The sequence below is a fragment of the Hydra vulgaris genome, chromosome 13, assembly GCF_038396675.1.
Source record: "Hydra vulgaris chromosome 13, alternate assembly HydraT2T_AEP".
Classification (NCBI taxonomy): domain Eukaryota; kingdom Metazoa; phylum Cnidaria; class Hydrozoa; order Anthoathecata; family Hydridae; genus Hydra; species Hydra vulgaris.
The window spans coordinates 5448831-5472500 of NC_088932.1; the positions used below are offsets into that span (position 1 = coordinate 5448831).

Sequence of the window (23670 nt, forward strand, 5' to 3'; positions counted from 1 at the left end):
TTCTATGTAGTAGCAGGCTTTAAGATACTCAATGTAGCAGCAGGCTATAAGTTAATTTAGCTACACTCTCTTGTAGATGCAGGCTGTAAGATAGCCGATGTAGAAGCATTTTCCTGTAGCAGAAGGCTATAAGATAGTTGATGAAGCAACACTCTGCGCATTCTTTACAGTAAAAAAATAAAAATTAAAACATTTAGAATGTTTTTATTTTTAAATAAATAAAGTAAAAACATTTAGTATGTTTTTAAAAACACTCCGACTGTGGGGCCAGGGCCTAGGCTGGGGCCCTGATCACTTTTTACATGGTAAGGATGAAATTCAGAACTTTTTGCTTATGAAGTAAGCACTCAACCACTAGACCACTACCGCATTGTGAGTAATGGAAAACACTTTTGAAAGACTGCAACAAGAATGTTTCCAGGACCACAAAGTGTTGAAGAGTTTTAGTGAGAAATAATTTTGTGGAAAAAAAAAGAAAAAAAAAAGTGGATTCATAACAAATAATTTAACTCTCAGAAGCGATGAAAGAAAGATGTCAGAAAAAGTGCAGTCATTAGAATCAAGAGCTGAATTTGAAGAAAAGTAATTCTGCATTATACTCAGGAGAGGTAACAATTAATGGTTGAATCAAAAAAATAACTTTTAAAATAATAATTAGAAATTGCATATCATTAGAAAATACTACAAAATTATAAACTTTTATCAAAAAGAACTTAGTTAATAAATATTATTTGGTGAACAATCTTAAGATAAATTTTTTTTATAGAAACCACATTTAAACTTCTTAACTTTGCGATATTTAAATTTCTTAACTTTGCTATAAAAACAGCAGTATTATATTCAAAGCTGCACTATATTTGGATGGAATCTGTTGAAGTCTGTGAGAGAAAAAGGAACACCTATAATTATTCTGATTGACAAATCAGTAAAATAATAACAAACAACTGTTATCAGTATAATAATAAAATTATTATTACTATTATTATTAATATTCTCGTTATAATATATTTAAATTAAAGTAATATTCAAAGAACTTTTTTTGACAAAATCTTATGGATAACATTAATATTATTTGTGAATATTTATACAGGCTTATCAACAACAGCCCTAGAATATAAATAAATTTTGTTTGTAAAATAAAAAATTTAAAAGGTGAAAAATTAAAGTAACTTATTGAGATAAGTTTTACTCAACTTCCTTTAATGAAAAATAAATAAATAACAACCTAAACATGATGACATTCTAGCAATCATTGTCTCATTGTATACATTTCTTTCCAACCATATTGATAAAATCCTCTTAAGACTTTCTATAGTTTTTTCATCACAGTGCCTAAAAAAAACAAACATAATAACTGTTATTTATTACTAATCAAAATTAATCAAAATTATATATATATATATATATATATATATATATATATATATATATATATATATATATATATATATATATATATATATATATATATATATATATATATATATATATATATATATATATATATATATACTATATTTATGTAACAAATTATTACCATATTTTTGTTACATTAATTAAATATGAACTTTTAGAAAAAGAAGAAAAAAATGAAGAATAATGAAAGAAAAGATTGCTGCCCCATGCCAAACCCTTAGTCGAACTTCAAAGTTAAGCAAGTTGATGCTTACGTCAAGTAAGAAAGTTGTGTAAAAAATTACAATGATTGGAGCCTTGGAATAAAATTACCTAAAAAGGTTGGTAGCCCCAACGCCAAATGTGAAAATTATTTTTTTTTTATTAAATTTAAATTATTTTAATTTACAATCTTATACCAAGTTTAAATTTATCGACAGGTTTTAAACTTCATCTAATAATTTTTTAGTGTCTAAAGTAACAAGTATGTAAATTTTCCACCTTCCCCAAAATGAGGTGGTTGTAAATTTTACACAGCAGTAATTTTAAGTCATTCTAAAAAATAAATAAAATAAAAGTAAATAAAAATATTTAGTAAACAAACTTAATTGAGAAAGAGGCTGCAAACTTTTTTTGCTTCTTTTGATATTTTTGTTCCAAGGCTCCAATCATTGCGATTTTTGGCAAAGCATTTTTGTTTGACATAAGCATGAACCTACATAAATTTAGAGTTTTTACAATACTTGAATGTGTCATAACTGAAATATAAAAAAGTTCTGCATACGCCATTGATATATATATAGAGAGAGATATATTTATACAAGTGATATTTATGCATGTATTATAGTTAATATTTTTTCATATTTAGTGTTTTATTCCAACATTAAAATCATATATGTAAGATTAAAAAAGCTTCATCAACTTAAAAAAAAAAAAAAAATAGGTAACAACAGGCTCTAGATTTCTATTCTAGATTGGATTTAGTGGCACAGAAGAATATGACAAAGCCCTGAAGATTTTTTCTAGAAAAATTGTACTGAGTTTTTCATTATTAAAAAAAGTTTGTTAAATTACATTTGCATATACTTACTTGTATAACAAGTTTAAAAAAAATTTAATATTTATCAGTTGGTTGATCGATTTTTTATTTGACTAAATCTTCTTTACAATATATTGTAGAAAAACTTAATTAGTTCAAAAAACAATTGAAATTTATCAAAATATTAAATTGAAATGTCTCATGCAATCTACAATTGTAGGATTGTCAGGTGTATGCTGAATATTGGATGCCTTTAAAATGGTGATTGTTTTTAATAACCTTTTAAAAAAAAAAGCAATTACTTTATTTAAGCATTAAACTTATAAAGTTTAATTTTGTAACAGGAAGCAAGCGATGTTTGTTGTAATATGAGGCGTTTTTTTATTTTCTGTACTCTTTGCTAACCATATAAATACCTAAAGTAAGGTAAAACCATAGTGGTAAATGCAGTGATGCAAGTCTAACATTTATCAGTTTTTCTGATCTATCTTTAAATACAGGACTTTTTGGTGGTTAAAACAGCTCTTTTATTTTGCTAGGTCAGCTTACATTAGGTCAGCTAACATTAGGTCAGCTTACATTAGGTCAGCTTACAAGGCAAGTTCTTGAGTCTCTTTTTTTTTTCTCTTTTCATCATTTTTTTAAAATGGTGAAAGAAGATTTTTATTAAAAATTTTAAACTTCAAAAAAAAAGCTAATAAAAGTGGTCTCTGACATAAAAAATGATTTATCTTTAAAAAAATTTGCAACATTATTAGGTCCATGAATTTTAAAGATTAAAGAAAACATAATTTAAATATATACAATAGATTCTGGTAAGGTAATATGGGGCTTTCTATCACTATGTACCATTAAGAGTTTATTTGTTAAAAACAGTAAATAATTTTGAAATAAAAAAAAGTAGGGCAAAAGGGGTTTAATAGCATTTTATATAATAACTTAGCAAAAAATTAAAAACATGAGTGGAAAACAAATCTGTATATATAGCTTGTGTTTTGAAATACAAATTTATTTTTATTTACAACGCATATTTATTTTACTTTAAATAAAATAGTTTATAAGTTTCTCAAATTTTATAAAATCGGAGACAGAGAATGCATAGTAAGCCATAATGCTCCGGTGACAGGATGATAATTTTTTTTTTTACAAATTTTTCTACTTGCAAACTGAAAACTTATGCAAGTAAAATATTGACAAAATATTACTGCTTCATTAATGAAGCAGTAATATTTTGTCAGTATTTTTTTTTTATATATCATTATATATATAAACAAAAATACTGACAAAATATAACTGCTTCATTAGTGAAAGATTTGCAAAAACTCAATTTTTTTAAAACTTTTTATATCTTTCCCTGTTTTCCCCTACATATAAAAGCTATGGCTACGCTTTTAATTTTAATGACTCATTAAGATGGCCATTGAAGATGTAATAACATTTTGTAATCTATTTAAATTCACAGATAACGTGGCGAATTAATTTTTTAGAGAAACGCATAAGCTTTTTTCATATAAACATAAAATTTTCATTGAAGTATTGGAAGTTTTATTTGAGCTTAAAATACTTTATTTAACAAAATCTCACCATGAGTAATTTCTTATAAGTGCAAAAGACTTTTAAGTTTGAACATCAAAAAGATATTATGGAGAATTTGAATGTATGTTTAAAGTATTTAGATAAAAGGTAAAGAAAACTGTGATAATTGAACAACCACAAAGCATTACAATTTTTGGGAAATAGCTGTCAAAAAAATAGTTTTTTACTTGATACAACAAACATGTGATGTTTTTTTGCATTTAAAAATCTCATTTTCAAACTCAATTAACTTAAATTAAAGAGGGTCCAAAATTGACTTTTTTCGGATTTTGTGTAGTTTAACCACTTTTTCTTAATAAATTTTTTATGCTTTCGAATTACTTAATACTTTTTTTTCATTATAAATATTTGGTCTTCTACTTCAATTTCAGTAAAAGTGATTATTTTGACAAAACAATCATTTGTTAAATTAAATAAAATCATTATTATTAAAGTAGAATCTGTAGTAAAAATTTTTTTTTTCGTTTTATCAATAAAATACGTAATCATTATGTGTTTTTATAAATACAACAAAAAATTAGGAATTATACATGAAATTACTCCATATAAGGAACAATTACTAGTGAAAATGCAAAATAACTTCATTGCGACCATGGTGCAGTGATTTGAGGTCTGAGGTCTGATTTGAGATCTGACCAGATAAGTGACATTAGTAAGGAAGTGTAAATTTCCTAACTAAATTGCTTTTCAATGGTGCTTTGTTATAAAACGCTTAGTCCTTCTTGGAGCACCTTGACAACTAAAAAAAAAGTCATCAAAGGTAATTGTGAATTGTTGTGAGGACTTTCCAAGTTAAGTAGAAACTTTAAATTATAAAATGATGTTTTTTTGTATTTTTATCAGGAAAGCGGAATAGTATCAAAAATTAACTGTTTGAAAAAATGATTAATATTGAAAAATAACTGACCGAAACCCATTTTAATGATTAAGATCGAAAATGTGATTTTCAGATAAATATCGAAAAGTTTTTATATCGAAATTCACAAATGCGGAACAATATTGAAAACAATAAAAACAGAATAAGATCGAAAACTCATTTTAATGATTAACATCGAAAATATGATTTTCTGATCACACTTTTTTTTTTTTTATAAAAAACCAGTACTAGGAAAAAATCTTAAGAAACTTTTAATACTAAATCACTTTTCAATAAGAAACTTATTTAAGAGTTCGATGAATATTTCCTAACTTTTCACCTAAATATCGCATTAACGAAGTTAGCATTATAAAAAATGGAGAACAGCAGTTTAAATGAACAGTTTAATTTGTATGTGCAATCAAATTCAATACGATTTAAAAAATTAAATTTAAGAAACTTTTAAGAAACTCAATATTCCCAAATGTTGTTAGAGAACTTATCAATATAATATATAAGTTTGCACACCAAAAGCACTGTTTAAAAAATAGTTACAGTTTCAATGGTTTCATTTCTCAATCAATTACTATCAATTTTTATAACTGAAGCAGTTTTGATTATGTACGGAATGTTCCTATTATTTAATGAATGTTCTTAACAATTTTCTATTGTATACCATATTTGAAAAGTTTAGACATAAGTTTTTTTTAGTTCAAAGTTTCAGAGTAATCTGTATATTTCTGTAAATACATTTCATCAAATATTAAACAGTTATCTTTCAACATTTTGGGCCAATATTGAGTAATAATTTTGCATATTCTATTGTGTCAATATTACCAGAATGTGTTTTCAATAAAGAAAGCAATGGAAAATCTTTCCAAATAATTTTTAATGGTGATATAATATATGCTTTGAATAATTGCATAGAAATATAACACTAAAACAATGCATATCTATCAGTATTTTCTAATTTCTTCTTTATTCTTTTTTAAGTTCTTCAAAAACCAAACCAAAAAGATTCTGCACGATTTTGTAAGTAAGTAGGAAAGTGTTCCAACATAAATATGTAGGGCATTTTTATAACTATTACAAAACGTTATGTAAAGATAAAAGACAACTTGTAAAATATTTTCATTTAAGCTCTCAGCAACTTGTATAATAAACTCAATAACTTCTGGTATGGAAATTTTATTAAACAACATCTTGTAAAATACAATATAATAATTAATTTTTAACATTTGGTAGCTACATACCATACCAGCAATGTATTTAAAATTGTGTGCTCATTATTTTTTTAGTGTTTACAATGTTAAACAATCTGGAATAGAATGACCAGATGACTGCATGTTATAGTAATTTTTCCATGGTATTTGGAGGTAGAGTGGGTATTGTTTATAATCTTTTATTAAAAAGGATCTTTTAGCATGCTCTTCTTGTTTTATTAATCAGGATTTTTTAATTAGCTTTTTTAATTGTTTTATTAAGCAGGATCTTTTATCCTGCTCTCCTTGTTTTAAAGTATTTTTTTCTTGAAATTTTTTTTGCACATATAACAGATGACATAGTTGGCATATAGTTTTTCATATTTACAAATAACTTTATCCTTTCAACTTTTTATAGCTCGTAAGTCTTTATTGATTTTGACTAAAAATTTTGTAACTTTTTATGGCTTGTTGACATTAAATGTAAATAAAATCAAAACATCTAGTCTTAAATCATTTTATAAATAGCAAACAACACAACATTCAATATATTTTGTTCAACTAATAGAGCTTTTAGTTTATATTGTATAAATTATACAATTATACAGTATAATTACTACAATTTAATTTAAAACCGCAAAATACAGGCCTTCTATTTATTCTGCTTTTGGAATTTTCGAACCTATTCCTTGTTTCACATTTTTGATATTATTCCGGAAAAGTTCCTTTTTGATATTATTTCTTTTTTCATAATTTCGATATCATTCCGGAAAGTCCCTTTTCGATATTATTCCTTTTTTCACTACTTCGATCTAATTCCGTGTTTTAAATTTTCCTTTAAATAGTATTCCTTTTTTTCACAATTTCGATGTTATTCCGGTAAGTCCCTTTTCGATATCATTCTCTTTTGAACTATTTTGAGATAATTCTGCTTTTCGGATTTTTGATACTATTTCTTTTTTAATAATTTTGATGCATTCTCTTTTTCGATATTATTCCGAAAAGTCCCTTTTCGGTATTATTCTTTTTTTCACAATTTCAAGGTAATTCTGTTTTTCGGATTTTCAATACAATTCCTTTTTTTACAATTGTGATGTTATTCTCTATTTCGATGTTATTCCGGAAAATCCCTTTTCGAGATTAATCAGTTTGGCTGTTTTCGATACTGTTACTACTACCCTTCTTATCAATAAATATGATTTTAATTGAAGTGGATCTTTGCTGCTATGATTTACTATTTTTATATTATTACTAAAATAAACATCCAATTAATCAATCGTTTTTCAATATAATTATTGACATCTGATTCTCAAGTAAATTGGCTGCCTTGTAATTTCAAACAAAATATAATATCTCTTGGACGCCTAATGTAAAGCTTGCAATTCTTTTTTTACTGATCCGCTCTGTCTCAGTTGTTGCTGTCACTGGTTCCAACTGTATTTTATATTTTTAAATTTTTTAACAATAAGACACATTTCCTGAAAAATTTCTAAACTACCTAAATCTTGATTTCACAATAGTTTAGATATTTAAGTATATTACCATGAGGAAATTTTGTAATAGGCTCCATTTCCGAAGCTAATTGCAATGAGCTGACACTTAAGCTAAATGTTATTTGAAATTGTTTTATAAATTCCAAAAACATGATTAACCTATGTGGACCAATTTTCACTCTAACATAATCAAAAATAGTATTTTTTTGTTTATTCAAGACAAACGCATTTGATAACTAATACCTGTATTAAAATTAATTTAATTTACTTATTTAAAACTTGTGTTCCTAAACATACAATATATAGTATAAAACAAATATTTAGCCTGTTTTCATTGGTCCATATCTTTACCCTCAATATCCTAGAATGTGCCTCTGAGATTATACATGATTTTTTTTCCATTTTACAGTTCTTATTTGTATCAAATTTATTTTTTGGATAAAAAAGAGTATAGAAAAAAATATAAAGATATACCTTTTATAATCATTTATTACTATAAAACAAGAAAGTTCAGTAATGCAACTTGCATAGTTTTGGTAATACAACACATAACAGTTAAAACCAAAGTTTATATTTTGGTTTTAACTGTTAGGTGTTAATTTATATTAACACCTAACAGTTTAAATTATATTATATTAAATTAAATTATATTAACACCTAAAGTTTAAATTTTCGGACATTTTCGATTTAAAAAATATTACATTCAACAAAACAAAACAAAAAATGCTTGAAAATTTACTTAAAAAAATTCTAGCAAACATATTTTTTTTTAAATTAGTATGAAAATTTTAAAAAGTATGAGATTTGGCAGCTGTCACTAATGGTCCACTATGTAACTAAAAAGCAAAACTTCAGTGAACTTCTCGAAATGCCTATATACGTTTACAGAAATTCCGCTATAGAATGATATGAGAAACTTAAAAACGCAATGATGATATGCAAAAATGACAAAAATTTTTAATGTGGATTTTTTTATTTCATTTCTTGATTTGAAGAAAATTAATAAAAAAAACTAAAATGTCATTTTCATGACTTTTTTGATGCATTCGGAAATGTAACATATTTTTTCAAACAGCTTTTATAAAAAAATTTTTTAAAAATTACATATCTAAAAAATTTATATCTTGTTAATTGGTAATACTTAAAAAAAATCTACGCAGCATGGTTAAATTCTAAAATCCTTTGTGCCGATGATCGTGTTGCAATAGCAAACAGAGAACCATATACTGATGATGATGATACTGATGATGATGATGATGATGATGATGATGATGATGATGATGATGATGATGATGATGATGATGATGATGATGATGATGATGATGATGATGATGATGATGATGATGATGTTTACTGATGTTGATGATGATGGCGGCGATGAACATTGGTGCTTTGAAAATCTCTCTTGGCCTTATTTTTTGCTGACTCATATCATTTATAACTTTTTTAAATTTTTGCTTTTTTGCTCTTTAACTCACTTATTTGTTCAATTTTTAACTTTAAACTTTCTTAGTGTACTTAATGGTAGTGGTTAGTGTACTTACTTTTGGTTGTGTTAAGCTTTGTTGGGAGTCAATCAGTTTTGTTTAAAGAATTTAAAAATTTTAGTTAAAAAATTTTGCTTTAAAAGCATGTGAAGAATTAGATTGCTTCAGCAGTTGGTAATAAACACTTAAAAGACAATAACCAAATATTTCTGGAATGCAATTTTCGTTAGTTATTTTGCATCAATTGATAACAATTACAGCAGGAAAAAAAATTATTTATATCTTGTAACTTTGCAAATACATGAAAAAATATTTTATAAGCCTTAGTATTTAGAAGTACTTTTTGTAAATGATGGTAAAGATAAAAACTACAAAAAAAAACTAGTAGATAGCACTGAAATAAACAAATCATTGCAAAGAACATTTGCATTTAAGGTATACATTTTAAAAATGGTAACCAGTAAATCTTAGCATAGGATTTTGCATACTATAGTCATGTTATTTATTTGATTAAATTTACATTTTCTATCCTACCAAATAAACTTAGTCAATATTAATTAGAATAATAAAACTCACTCAGCACAATGCATTAGTGCATTAGGTAGTATTGTTCCAAAATCCTTGTTATACTCTGTACCTTTTCTTCGACTATTTTGAAGGACATCATTTGCCAAGTATACAAAGATCAGTTTTCTTTGTGGTTTAACTAAATTTAATAATAAGATGCTCATGGTTTAAGAAATACAAGACAAAAATAACTTGAAAAAAAAAATTAGATAACAAACAAATAAAAAATCAAATAAAAACTAGAATCCAAAAATGAAAATATTTTATTTGTTGAACCAGTTTTATAATTATTAATTCTACGAACTAGTTTAAAGTTAACTAAAAGCATATTTTAAAAAAGATTAACTGAATATTTTTTTTACTGAAGATAAAGACATGCAAGAAATTTGTAGTAAACATTTTTTTTAACCCTTTTCACTAACGTGTGGCTTTTTTTTAGTGTAGAGTGTTGAATTTTTGTTAGTGTAGAGTGTTAAATTTTTTGTTAGTGTCAAGTGTTAAATTTTTTTTTAGTGTAGAGTGTTAAACTTTTTGTTAGTGCGGAGTGTTAAATTTTTAATTTGATCGACCTCATCTGAAAGGACCATAAAAATCCTTCTATGGAAGCATTATACAGATGTGTTTTTAAAATCTTTTAACTTTGTCTGAGCCAAATTTTTGCATTTTAACAGGTGGATTTTAGATTTCTTGTATTCAAAATGGTTAACTTCCAAACATGATATAAACAAAAAACTTTTATATCTTCATGATGAAATCAAATGAGGATGGTTTACAAAAAATTGAAGCAATCCGAACTCTGGGGAAAAAATACCCCAATAATTTTTCTTTCATGACCCCTGTCAATAAAAAAAAATATTTTGCTAAAAAGAATTACGTTATTTTATAGTAGCTCAAAGCTCTTTTGTATATTTCGATTTTTATTAAGAATTCTATTGGTGTTTAGAAACGATGACCATGTAAAATTTACAACCCCCTTAATTTGAGAGGGTTCAATTAACTAAATGGTCATTAGTCTAAAACTCAAAAACAAAAACTTAATGTAACTTAAATTTTTTTTATGAATATTGATTTACTTTAGAACAGCGTAACTTTTTTTTCTAAAAAAATTATTTTTGTAGATAGAGTTCTACAAAAGATGGGTAAATATATTGGAGTATTTTTGTAGAAATTGCAAAAATTTCTTATCTTAAACATCAAAAAACAAAAGCTCAATCTTAAGCTAATTGTTTAAAATCCAAATTTAACTTGTTAAAAATTAAAAGATAAGTCTTCTAAAGATGTCTACCTATAATAATTATTCTATTTCTTGCAAATATTTGTATTTTGAATGAAAACTGAAAAAAAAATTGCAATATTTTACCTTCAGTGCCTGAACTATTTATTTATATATATGTGTATATATATATATATATATATATATATATATATATATATATATATATATATATATATATATATATATATATATATATATTATATATATATATATATATATATATATATATATATATGAAAATTAAATTTATATATATATATATATATATATGTATATATATACATATATATACACACACACACATATATATATATATAGTTCTATAGATTGTTGCATTTGAGAAGTACGGAAGGAAAAAAATGATTCTTACGCCAACTTGCTGCTACATCGACTGACAAATAGCCTGACTCGCAAGGGAGTGATGCTACATCGACTGACAAATAGCCTGACCCGCAAGGGAGTGTTGCTACATCTACTATCTCTTAGCCTGACCCGCAAGGGAGTGTTGCTATATATATATATATATATATATATATATATATATATATATATATATATATATATATATATATATATATATATATATATATATATATATATATATACAACCTGTAGATGTTGTCTGAAAGTTTTTTCCATATTTTGTTGACAAAAAGTAAAAATTAAAATGCAAGACCGGAATTATTTTTTTTTATTAATTGGTAGACTGCCTGCCCCAACCAAACTCTCAGTTGATGTAGCAACACTTCCTTGCGGGTCAGGCTAAAAGATAGTAGATGTAGCAGCACTCCCTTGCGGGTCAGGCTATTTGTCAGTCGATGTAGCATCACTCCCTTGCGAGTCAGGCTATTTGTCAGTCGATGTAGCAGCACTCCCTTGCGAGTCAGGCTATAAGATAGTCGATGTAGCAACACTTCGCGCATGATTTACAGTAAAAAAAAATAAAAATAAAAACATTTTATTAAAAAAATTAAAAATAAAAACATTTTATTAAAAAAAATAAAAATAAAAACATTGTTTATCTTGTTAAAAACATTCAGAATGTTTTTAAAACATTCTGGTCAATTAAATTTGCGTTTTTGTGGTTTTTTTTAAAAACGATTCATTTGTAATTAAATTAATGGTTTTTACTTTCGTCCAACACGCAAATGTTGGACGAAAGTCAAAAGTAATTAAAAGTATATATATATATATATATATATATATATATATATATATATAAATATATATATATATATATATATATATATATATATATATATATATATATATATATATATATATATATATATATATATATATATATATATATATATATATATACTAGACCTTGTTACAAGATTTCGCTGCGTAACAAAAACGCTTAATGCACTTTAAAGTAAATCAACTTAGCTTACATATTTATATTGTTAAAAGTTAAATTGCATCACTAGAGTAGTTTTAAGTACTGCAATGTTATTTTGAAACCGTGTTTTTCATGGTTTAAAAATGATAAAACATTTTTTTTTGTCAATTATTTTACTTTTACAGTTTAACTAAAACAAAAGTTACAAATAAAATCTAAACTTATATTTAAAATAGATAATTATAATTTTTCTTAAAAATTTATAAAAATCTATTATTTGCTTTATTACAGTTTAGTTTTGATTATTTTATGCTGATTATTATCTTTGTCGTTTGCTTTTGCTTCTTTATTTTCCTTTAGGTCATTTGAAAAATGGATTGCATTTCTGTGGACAGTACTTTGTAAATGCTGAAAAACCCAATCTTTTTTAATACAACGTGTCTTGTTTATATAATATAATGCAGATGTTCTTATTGCTCCTTTGGTATTGGCCAAGATATTATCTTGATAAAGTGCACATGCACTACAGAAGATTCCTACAAGGTACGTAATTCCATTCTCTTCAGCAGTTGCTGTATAAAAAATTTCTTAAAGATTCCATTTTTCAAAAGTTTTCAAAGTGACTCTGTTTTTATTCAAAATGTTATCCATTTGATAAATAATGATAATTTGATAAATTTAAAGAGGATAGAAAGATTGAATATTTGATTTGTTGAAAGCCATAGTAAACATAAAACCTCTTATAAATGAAAATGTCATTAGGAAATAAAAAATAACTATTATAAGTTAGAAGTTTATTCCGCTTTATTAAAAGCACGTTGCCATTATCTTTTTTTTAAAACAATTCTAGTCTAGAAATAAATTTAAGGAACATTAACGGATAACCAATCTTACTAGGTGTAACAATAATTTTACTTTAAAATAGGATTATTGTAGCCACATGTGTCTTTAATTTTTTTTCAAATTATCGTCAGAATTTGATAACTAGTGTGCACAGTTTTATATGCCCGCATAAAATTTCCTTTTCCAATAGTTATTAACTAACATTTTAGTTGTGAGCAATGTAACAGTTGCCATTACCAAATAAATATCCATAAAATCATCATGATTACAAGGAAAACATTTCTGGAAACAGGAACAAATTAATTACGATTAATAGTATGGTTTTTTTCTTAAATACTTATTATAAATATTATACTTTTGTATAGATTTTTATAAATATCATTGAGGAGGTAATTTAAGTTTAATTTTTTTTTTTTTTTTTTGTTATTCACCTCCTCAAGGCCAAGAAGGCCACTACAGATTATTACTGACTAAAAAATCTAAATTAATTTCTCAATGCAGACATGAAAATAAGTTTCTTTTAAAAAATTATAAAAACAAATGACCAGTCTAAAATTATCCTAATTCTAAAGAATTCTTTTCATGATTTTTTAATTATCTAATGTAGTTGATGCAACTTCCTGGTTGCAAAACACTACAGTTATTACATAATTAATTATAACAATTCCTAACTTCCTGTGAAATAATTTTTCTATAATTTGAACTTTTTGATGCTTAGACATTCTTCCTGGTGAACCTACTAATGAAGAAACATGATGTTGAAGAAAAAAATTAGATAAGTGTTTTTACTGATTTATTATTGCTCTGTTCTTTAAGAACATTGAGCACTCTATTTGTAGAATACACTGACATAATATTTATATATATATATATATATATATATATATATATATATATATATATATATATATATATATATATATATATATATATATATATATATATAATACATATATATATATATATATGTATTATATGCGAAGGCTTTAAATAAAACCAAAAATTAATTATAATGATTGTTTAAAAAATTCACATTTTGTGTAAATTAAATGTTATATTTAAATTTTTTTTTAGTAGGTATGTATTTTTTATGATATTTTTAAACGCTTGAAACTATGATTCCATATCTTTCTAAAAATCTTTTAAAAGATTATTTTTTAAGATAATTTAAATTATGAAAGTTAAATTCAATCTTCCCACAATTTAATTGCTTTATTTTTTTTTGTTTTTATTTTTACAAAAAATTGTTCAAAGTTTTTTTTCAAACTTGACTTACTAATCAGAGCAAGAAATGATTAAAAATTACTATTTTAAAAAGACGTTATTTTTTCAAACAATTTTTTTTTTGCAACTTTTTGAAAAAAATGTTTCTATAACTTAAAACTATTATACTTTTGTCTTTTCAATAACTTAATTTCACTTCTCATTAATTTAAATAAAATTTGATAATTTATTAAACAATCAATAGAAGTAATTTGTGAAATATTTGCGTAATAAAACATTTCAAAAGATAAGTTTTAAAGTAATTTTTTTTTCAAATGCAATTAAAAACATAACAAAGTAATTTTCACTTCGAGTTTTTTGAGTTTTTTTTAAAGCTAATTTGTTTTCTTTTTCATAAGGAATGTTTTGTTTTTTCTTTAGTCATTTCAGTAATAAAGTATTTTTTTTGTAGAAAATTTCAATTTCTGTTGGTCAAAATGCATAAGACATATGTATATATACAGATACCTAGGCGTGAAATGTTAGAGATAAGAAAGAAATTATTTTTTATTTACAGATTTAATTTTTGCAGATATAAACTAACAATTTTAGTTTTTAATTCTAGTATATTTTTTCATAAAACTCTTTGCTTTTCTTTGTTACAAATGCTTGCTGTTATAGTCAACATGACACTTAAAAATTTGTTTTCTATATTCTGGATAATCAAAACAGTATCATTTCCAATGAAAACTGAATTTTGAGTGCAATGTTTTAGTTGCTTGTTCACTAAAGAACAAGCAACTAAAGAAATTGACAGAGCCCTCTCTCTCTTTATCCATCAGCCAATATTGTTGTTTTTGGTGACTTTAATGCTCATCATACTGAATTGCTTGGCTCTAGTGTCAGTGACTCTTCAGGCATTAAAGTCCACAACTTTTGCCTTGCTTAATCCCTAACTCAAATAGTCAACTTTCCAACTCGCTTTCCAGACAACCCGAATCATTTACCTTCTCTACTCAACTTATGTCTTGTTTCTGATCCTAGTCAGTGCTCAGTTTCTCCACATTCACCCTTAGGTGCTTCTGATTACGGCATGATCTCTCTAAAACTATTATTTCATTCTTTTTCATCATCTGGATCCTCCTATCATTGTACCTTTTACAACTACCTTAAAACTGACTGAGACTCTTTCTATGATTTTCTTTGTGATGGCCCTTGGGTGAAAATCTTTTGCCTTACTGCTGACAAATGAGCTTCTTACATACCTTCGTGGATTCAGGCTGGAATGGAATCTTTTATTGCCTATTGACGATTCCAGGTCAAGCCTCACTTTTCTCTATGGTTTACTCACATTGTGCTGCTGCAATTTCTAATCAAAACAGTTACTTTCATATCTATCAGCAAAAAAGTTCTCCAGAAAACAGACGCCTGTTTATAACTGCTAGAAACCATTGTAAAAAGGTTTTATCTAACGCCAAAGCTCACTATTCCCAGGTCATGAAATCTCGTATTTCATCACAAAAATTAGGCTCTTGTGACTTCTGGAGGATCTTAATAATAATATCAATAATAATGGCAAATCTATTATTCCACCTCTCTTGTATGGTTCAGACTTTGTCACCTCACCCAAAGACAAAGCGGATTTGTTTGCTAAAAACTTTTCATCAATACCATCTCTTGATTTCACTAGTTGCATTCTACCTGATTTAGCCATTAAACAGGTTGATCCATTGCTTGGCATTCGTATCACTACAGCTTCTATATCAAAAGTGATTTCTTACTTAGATTCTTCTACAGCTTGTAATTCTGACAACATACCTATTATAGTCTTGCAAAAGTGTTCTCCGGAGCTGTCGTCTATACTTTCAAAACTATTTAACAAGTGCTTATCAGAGTCTTGTTTTCCAGTCTGCTGGAAAGCAGCATCTGTTATCCCTATTTTCAAAAATTCTGGAGAGCAATATGATTTGTGTTTATCGAGCTCAACACTTTTTTACTCCGGATTCTATTCTCTATCTCTGTAAATCTCAAATCCAACCTTGTATGGAATACTGTTGCCATATCTGGGGCAGATCTTCTAATGATGCCCTTTTTCTTTAAGACAATGCAAAAACCCATTGCATTGTCTTAAAGAAAAAGCAAAAATTGGAGGTTGGCTACAAAAGAAGGTCCAACTATTGTATACATAGTTGGACCTTCTTTTGTAGCCAACCTCCAATTATTACCACATTGTGGTAATGTTGCTTCTCTTTTTTTTTTCTACAAATACTATAATGGACACTGCTCTAGAGAGCTAGCGCACCTTGGACCATCTACTAAAATTCATTCTTGTGTTACTCATCATTCAATTAAGTTCCATTCTTTTGCTGTGACTGCTCCTAAGTGCTCCAAAAACTCTTATTCCTCTAGTTTTTTTTCCTCAAACATCAGTTCTTTGGAATTTGCTTCCTTTACCTTGCTTTCCCAATTCATATAATTTGCAATCTTTTAAGTCATCTGTCAATCGATTTCTTGCCCTTCAATATTCTTCATTTCTCTTCTAGTAACTTCCAACTCTTATAGCTTGCAGCCTTGTTGGAAGCAAAGATGTTTAAAAAAATTACTTGTATTAGTCTTGATCGGGTTTACAATAATATTATTATACTATTTTATTAACATAATGGATCATAAAACTCTTCAAGACGAACCGTCAAAAGAAGAATATATCGTCAAAAGAAACATATATCTTAAAAGCTAGAGTAATAGATGCAGATAAATTTGTTTTTTGTTCTATGAGGTGTTAAATCTTTCCCACTCATCAAGAAGCAATTGAACTTTGAAGATGCATAAACTATTTTAGACAATAAATTTTCAAAAAAAACTACACCTATAATGATGCGTCACAAGTTAAGACTTTATTACGCATCATTACGACCAATTCTTGTCAAAAAATTATGAACTTTAGTAAGAAAATGCCCTATACAACCACTAACCACGAATGAACATAAAGAAATGTTAATTAGTGATGCATTTGTAGCTGGCCTTTTATCTACAATGATTTGTCAACACCTCTTAGAATCATCTAATGACTCACTAGAAAAACTTTTACTTACAGCAACAACTATGGAACTAGCAATCAAAGACACTAAAACTTTTCTCCTACCTGAACAAAACACTCTTGTATTTGGTGTGGGGGTCAACGACATGACAGGTCTAAATGCAATGCCCGAAACTCAACGTGCAATATCTGAGGAAAAAAAGACATTAGGCAGCTGCCTGCTTAAGTAACAAACTAAACCAAAACAACAGCATAAAACCAAAACATCCAAATAAAACACCTATAAAGGGTGCGGCAACAAACAACAACTGCAATAATGACATTAATCAAGATAACATCCCACATAAAGCTACGATCTTAGCCTCTAAAAATCAAAAATCAGGCCTGATAAATGCAATAATTAACGAAATACTAGTACAAGCCCTTATTGACACAGGAAATCAATCTGTCTTGGAGATAAGTCACCTGCACAAATTATTGGCCAATATTACAGTACTTTAATAATAGGAAACCACCGCTATTCAACTAAACTTTTTGTAGTAAAACAGCTAGTATCACCTCCTATTATCGGTATAAACATTTCAACACTCAGCTCTGACACTTCATTTTGGAGGAAAACGTGAACCAATCCAAATCTGCCTTGCCTTATCTTCCATTAAATGTAAACTATATGAGCTTATTCCTGGAATCGACACATTTTAACTCCAATTGTAACATCTTCACAACGACACAATCTGAATACAGACTTTATTAATAGTGAAATACTCGGCTCTAAAACAATGTTATTCAAATCAGTAAAAGCCTCTGAAAAGCCCAATGCTTTGTCACAAACCTAACAAAAAAACCTCATCTAGTAATTAACTTTTTCAACACCATAAATTTACATACTCATCTGGATTCTTAAATTTGTCCTTAAATAGATGACCTACTAAATAAGGTAGCTATAAACAGTATATTCAGTAAAATAAACCAAAAAAACGCTTACCACCAAATCCCTATAAAAAAGAAAGATTATTCATTGACCACCTTTGAAGCTAACGGAATATTGCATGAATTTAAAAAACTCCCATTTAGATGCACAAATCCAGGAGCCATCTTTCAATGCATCACGGATGATTTTGCCTCAAAATACAAACTACAAAAAACTTACCCTTATCTAGATGATGTTATTATATGTGGCTTTAATCAAGACGAACACGACAAAAACCTCTCAGAATTTAAGATAGCAGCAAACGATTTTAGAAAGAAAATGAACAATGAAAAGTGTAAGTTTACTCAAACCTCGCTTTGCTTTCTTAGGCACCTAATAGAAACTAGAACGTTGAAACCAGATCCCGAAAGGTTCCAGGCCTTGCAACATTATCCTATTCCAACTAACATTAAACAATTAAACAGCTTGATAGGCTTCTTTGCATACTATGCTAAATGGATCCCTAACTGCACAAGCCTAACTACCATTCTGACTAATTCTTGTGACTCAAGCAAAATATCTCAGTTTCAGAGGAAGCTATCTCTACCATTAAACAACTAAAAGACCAACTCACCACCGCATCTTTAGTGACACCTTACCCAAATATTCCACTTAAAATCGAATCTGACACTTCTTAAACAGCTATTGGTGGAACACTAAGTTAAGAAGGAAGACCTATTGCATTCTTCTCTAGAGTCCTATTGAAGCCTGAAAGTCGCCAGTCTGTCATAGAACGAGAATTAATGGCAAACAAATTAATGTTATGGAATGTTGTTGTCAATGGAGACATCTACTGTTTTCAGCTCCGAAATTTGATATTTTTAAAATATCAAAAAGTTGTTTCCTTCTTTTTTAATCCAGGACAAATTTCCAAAATAAAAAGTGATAAACTTACAAGATGGCGCTTAGAACTATCTGAATATCAGTTCAGTACTTCATATAGATCTGGACCAGAAAATATTGCAGCAGATGCACTTTCTAGATGTCTTGCCATAAATATCAATCTTAGTACACTACGACAACTACATATCAAACAATGCCACCCAGGAGTAACACAATTGAACCACTACTGCAAGACACGGAATTTACCCTACACTATGACCTACATTATACCTACACAGTGACATTAGAGACATAATTTTTGACAGTCAAGTATGCTGTAAGCTTAAACCAAAGTTTTTTAACCCTTGTCTGGTCAACACATCTCCTCAACTAGACCATGGGACAGACTCGCTATGGATTTCGTTGGCCCTCTTGCCTCAAAAACAGCAAACAAATACCTTTTAGTAATAAGTGATGAGTATTCCAGATACCCATTTGCATTCTCTTGCTCCCAAATCACCTCTGATATAGTAATAAAACATCTTTTAGAAGTATTTTCTCTCTTTGGCACCCCTGCCTGTATTCACTCTGATTGTGGTACTTAGTTTGAAGGAAGATAACTAAAAAACTTCCTTATTGGCAACAGTGTCAGCAAGACACAAACAACACCATATCAACCACAAGGGAATGAGCGATGTGAAAGACTAAACTCCACAATCATGAAAACAATAAACTTAGCTTTACAGAGTTTTGAACTAGAAAAAACTGATTGGGAACTAGTACTCCCCACAGCTCTATCCTCTATTTGATCACTACTATGCACTTCAACCAATTCTAGTCCACACAACAGACTAATGGGTTTCAAAACCTCAACTATTACTGGTGTTAATCTAGCTGGCTTCCTAGTGGAATCAGGTAGTACTGCCTACATAAAAATCACCTCTGATTGAAAGAAAACCCACTAGTAGAACCAGTCACTTTGCTTGAAACTATATCACCCCACTGTGCACGTATAAAATATATGAATGGCAGAATCAACACTGTATCAACACGACATTTAGCACAATGTGCCACTCCCCACATTTAAGAAATAATCCAACCGCCTGAAACCTTGAGACATCAATTTCACCCAAAGAAGACAGTTCAACAGTTACAAACACTAGCAATAACTTTAAAACTAATAAAAATAACCCGATATCACCAACAGATTACCATTTTCCATCTTCTACTAATGATTTACCTTCTCCAAATAAAACAAATACAAGTACCAATATTACACCATCCATATCTTTTACTGAAAGTTTTGTTTATTTGGATTAGTTAATAAAAAAGTTATCCGAAAATGACAACCCAAAATAATGCCAACAACCTTAATTAAACAAGTGTACAACTATTGTAATTTGCATCCTAACACTAAAACGAAGAACGTAAAACTTGTAGAGTATTTTGTTGCCTCTAATCACCCCATAAGAACCATCAAACAATATATGCCAAAGTGGAAGAACAATGAACCAAAGAATTTATTTTGTTGAAGTTCTAGATTGGTTCTTCTCTTGAACAACTGGTCTGGAACTTCAACAAGAAAAACTATGAAGAAATTCATAGTGTGATCACTCCTATATTTTAAAAACACTGAATTTGTCATTAATGATGAGGTTTATTTTACATTCAAAAATACAAATAAAAATTCTAATGCTGAATTTTACTCAGATAAACCATAAATTGCACCAAAAAAAAAGTAAATTAAAACCGCAAAAGGAAATTTGAAAAAAACTTGTGTTTAGATTACCATATCCTCCCGTAAAATCTCAAAACTATTTATTGTTCCTGCTAGACTTACAAGTAACCAAATACTGTACAAAAATGATTGCACCATTAAAAGATTGATTCCTTTTATTAACAAACATCACAGCGATAGTAATTATGTGTTCTGTCCTGACTTGGCCTCCTCACACTATGCTAGAACTGTAAGTGTAGATGAGCAAATATCTGTTATGTAACAAAAGTTGATAATCAAGCATGCATCACAGAATTACAACTTATAGAAGATTTCTGGTCAATCCTTAAATGTTATGCGGATGAAAACAACTAAAAAGCTAAAAATAAAGATCAGCTGTAAAAAAGAATCCATTCTTGTTTAAGAAAAGTTGATAAAAAACTTGCACAAGTATGTGCAAATATGTATACAAAATAGATGAGGCAATAGATTATAATGGCGAGAAAGCATTATTTCAGTCCCAAAAGTAAAAAAATTAATAGATTGCTTACTATTCTGTATTAGTTTTTTGTTCATTATACTTTTTTTTGGACTGTTACTGGTTGTGTTTATTTTGTGCCAAATTTTGTCATCAGGGGTTAATTGATTATATTTTTTCAAATTATTTTAATTAATTTAAATAACTTGCTAACCCATTAAAATTTGACTAATTCCTCATTAAAATAAGCATTCTACTTTTCACTCTTAAAACAATACTTTCAAAAAAATATTTGATGCTTCTCCCTCAGTGTAAAAAAATAAATTCAAACTAATCATCATTTTGCAAAATAAACATTAAAGAAAAAAAAATTACAAACAAAAAATTACTTGTAAAAACACACTTTTTGCATCTTTAGTTGAAAAATCTCATTTTCAATAAAGTTAAACCTTAAATAATTTTTATATAATTTTGCCTTATTTGAGGCCCAACATGATACTGTCTTGCAAAACTTTTTTAACATTAGAGACCCAATTTTTTTTTTTTTAATATTAGTGACCCAATTAATGTTCAAGAGTCTTGAGCAACCCCTAAAAATAACAATATATGGGAACTAAATAATTGAATGAATGATTATTTTTAAGACTTTACCAGTTCCATACTTTACCATTTCCAGACTTATTAACTATATAATTGATAATAAACCCTAAATTCATTTTTTATCTTTGTTTTAGCTATTCTTCTTTTTACATTACATTTTCTTTGATTGAAATTAAACCTTAGTACCCATTTATTTAACCAAATAAATAAGCTGGTCTTCTCCATAAGCTTGCTTCAAATGGTGTAACTGAGAAAAAATTTTGAGAATATCAAACCTTTTCTTGCTAACCACAGTATTAAAGTTATCCTTGAAGGCCAATTCTCTTTTTCATTTCTGGTAACTTCTGAGATCAGGGCTAGGGTCAAATACATTTGATCAAATACAAATACATTAATTTCAGATTTCTAAATACAAATTCAAATATAAATACATGTAATCAGCATTTTTCAAATACAGATACAAATATTTGTATTTTAGGTTTAGAAAAAAAATACATACATTTTTATCACAATATTGATAAAATGGTATATTAAATAGAAGAAAAAAAACAAGTCTTTTAACAAATACCCCTTAAAAACAAATTTTTAACTTATTTTAGTGTTAAAAATAAAAATAAAAAAAAACCTCTTGGTGTTTTCCCAAAAAACACTGGTCAACCTAGTTTGCAGTTTTTTTTTTTTGAAAAAACACTATAACAAATACATCTCAATCAAATACAAATATAAATACAAATATTTTAATCAAATAAAGTATGAATACAAATATGCCAATTTAACCCATAACTACCAATACAATTTTAAATACAAATATGTATTTGACCCCAACACTGTATGGGATACCTCAAGGTTCTATTCTTGGCCCTGTATTGTTTCTTTTATACATTAACAATCTTCCAGACAATCTTACTCAAGTTACCTGTTCTAAAGTGGCTCTACTACTTTAGAACAGGGCCATCACATTTAAAGAAATAGTCTCTTATGCTTGATTTTCCACCATGACTCATGGATATAAAAATATTGCAAATGAAACAAAATGCATCGCATTCATTTTTTCTTTTTTAATACAAGGCAACTTATTTGGAAAATCTTCAGAAAAGTGATAATTCTTTTTTGGCATGTTTGTTGAAATACTCAAATTAAAAAAGAATAATTAAAATAAAAAATCATTATGCCGCTAATTATAAAAAAAAATCAACGCTACAGATAATAAGCAAATTGTCAAATTGTTGAGTCTTACTCAGATTTTTAAGCACATTTTTTTATATTAAAAAAAACTGAATTAGGAAGTCAATTGAATTGCAAACAAAATTCAATGACTTTCTAATTCTAAATACAAAAGTAAACACTTACATAACATAAAATGTTTTTTATTGTAAAAGCTGGTGCAATGTGCATGCACATATCAATATTTTTACGCATATTCAATTATGTAAAAGATTTATAATTATAATATACGCATATTCAATTATGTAAAAGATTTCTTAAATATGCCTCATAATTTTAAATTGACCAGACAAATAGTCCTTTGACAGGGACACAAGGACACAGAGCTTAAAACTGGGACATATGGAAGCCCTACTATTTCCGTGTTCTTTAACTCTATTTTTTGTTTTCTAGTAAGTCCCAAATTATTAGTGGTTGCTTACAAGGAGTGTATTAGATATTAAAAAAAGTATAAAAAATTAAAAAGAAAAAAAACAATAATGTGAAAACAACAAAAATATTAAAATTATAAACAAAAAGA

At 27.3% G+C, this 23670-nt stretch overlaps 1 protein-coding gene across 2 annotated transcripts in view; it reads right to left on the bottom strand.

The window, feature by feature from the left end:
- Positions 1-23670, bottom strand: part of LOC100204593 (regulation of nuclear pre-mRNA domain-containing protein 1B) — a 46053-nt gene that overhangs the window by 21788 nt on the left and 595 nt on the right. For both annotated transcript variants that reach the window (XM_065816727.1, XM_065816726.1), the window contains exons 2-3: positions 9645-9774; positions 1226-1332 (exon numbers count right to left, since the gene is read on the bottom strand). In XM_065816727.1, coding sequence (XP_065672799.1) covers positions 1226-1332; positions 9645-9774 — 237 coding nt within the window. The remainder of the gene's footprint in view (positions 1-1225; positions 1333-9644; positions 9775-23670) is intronic.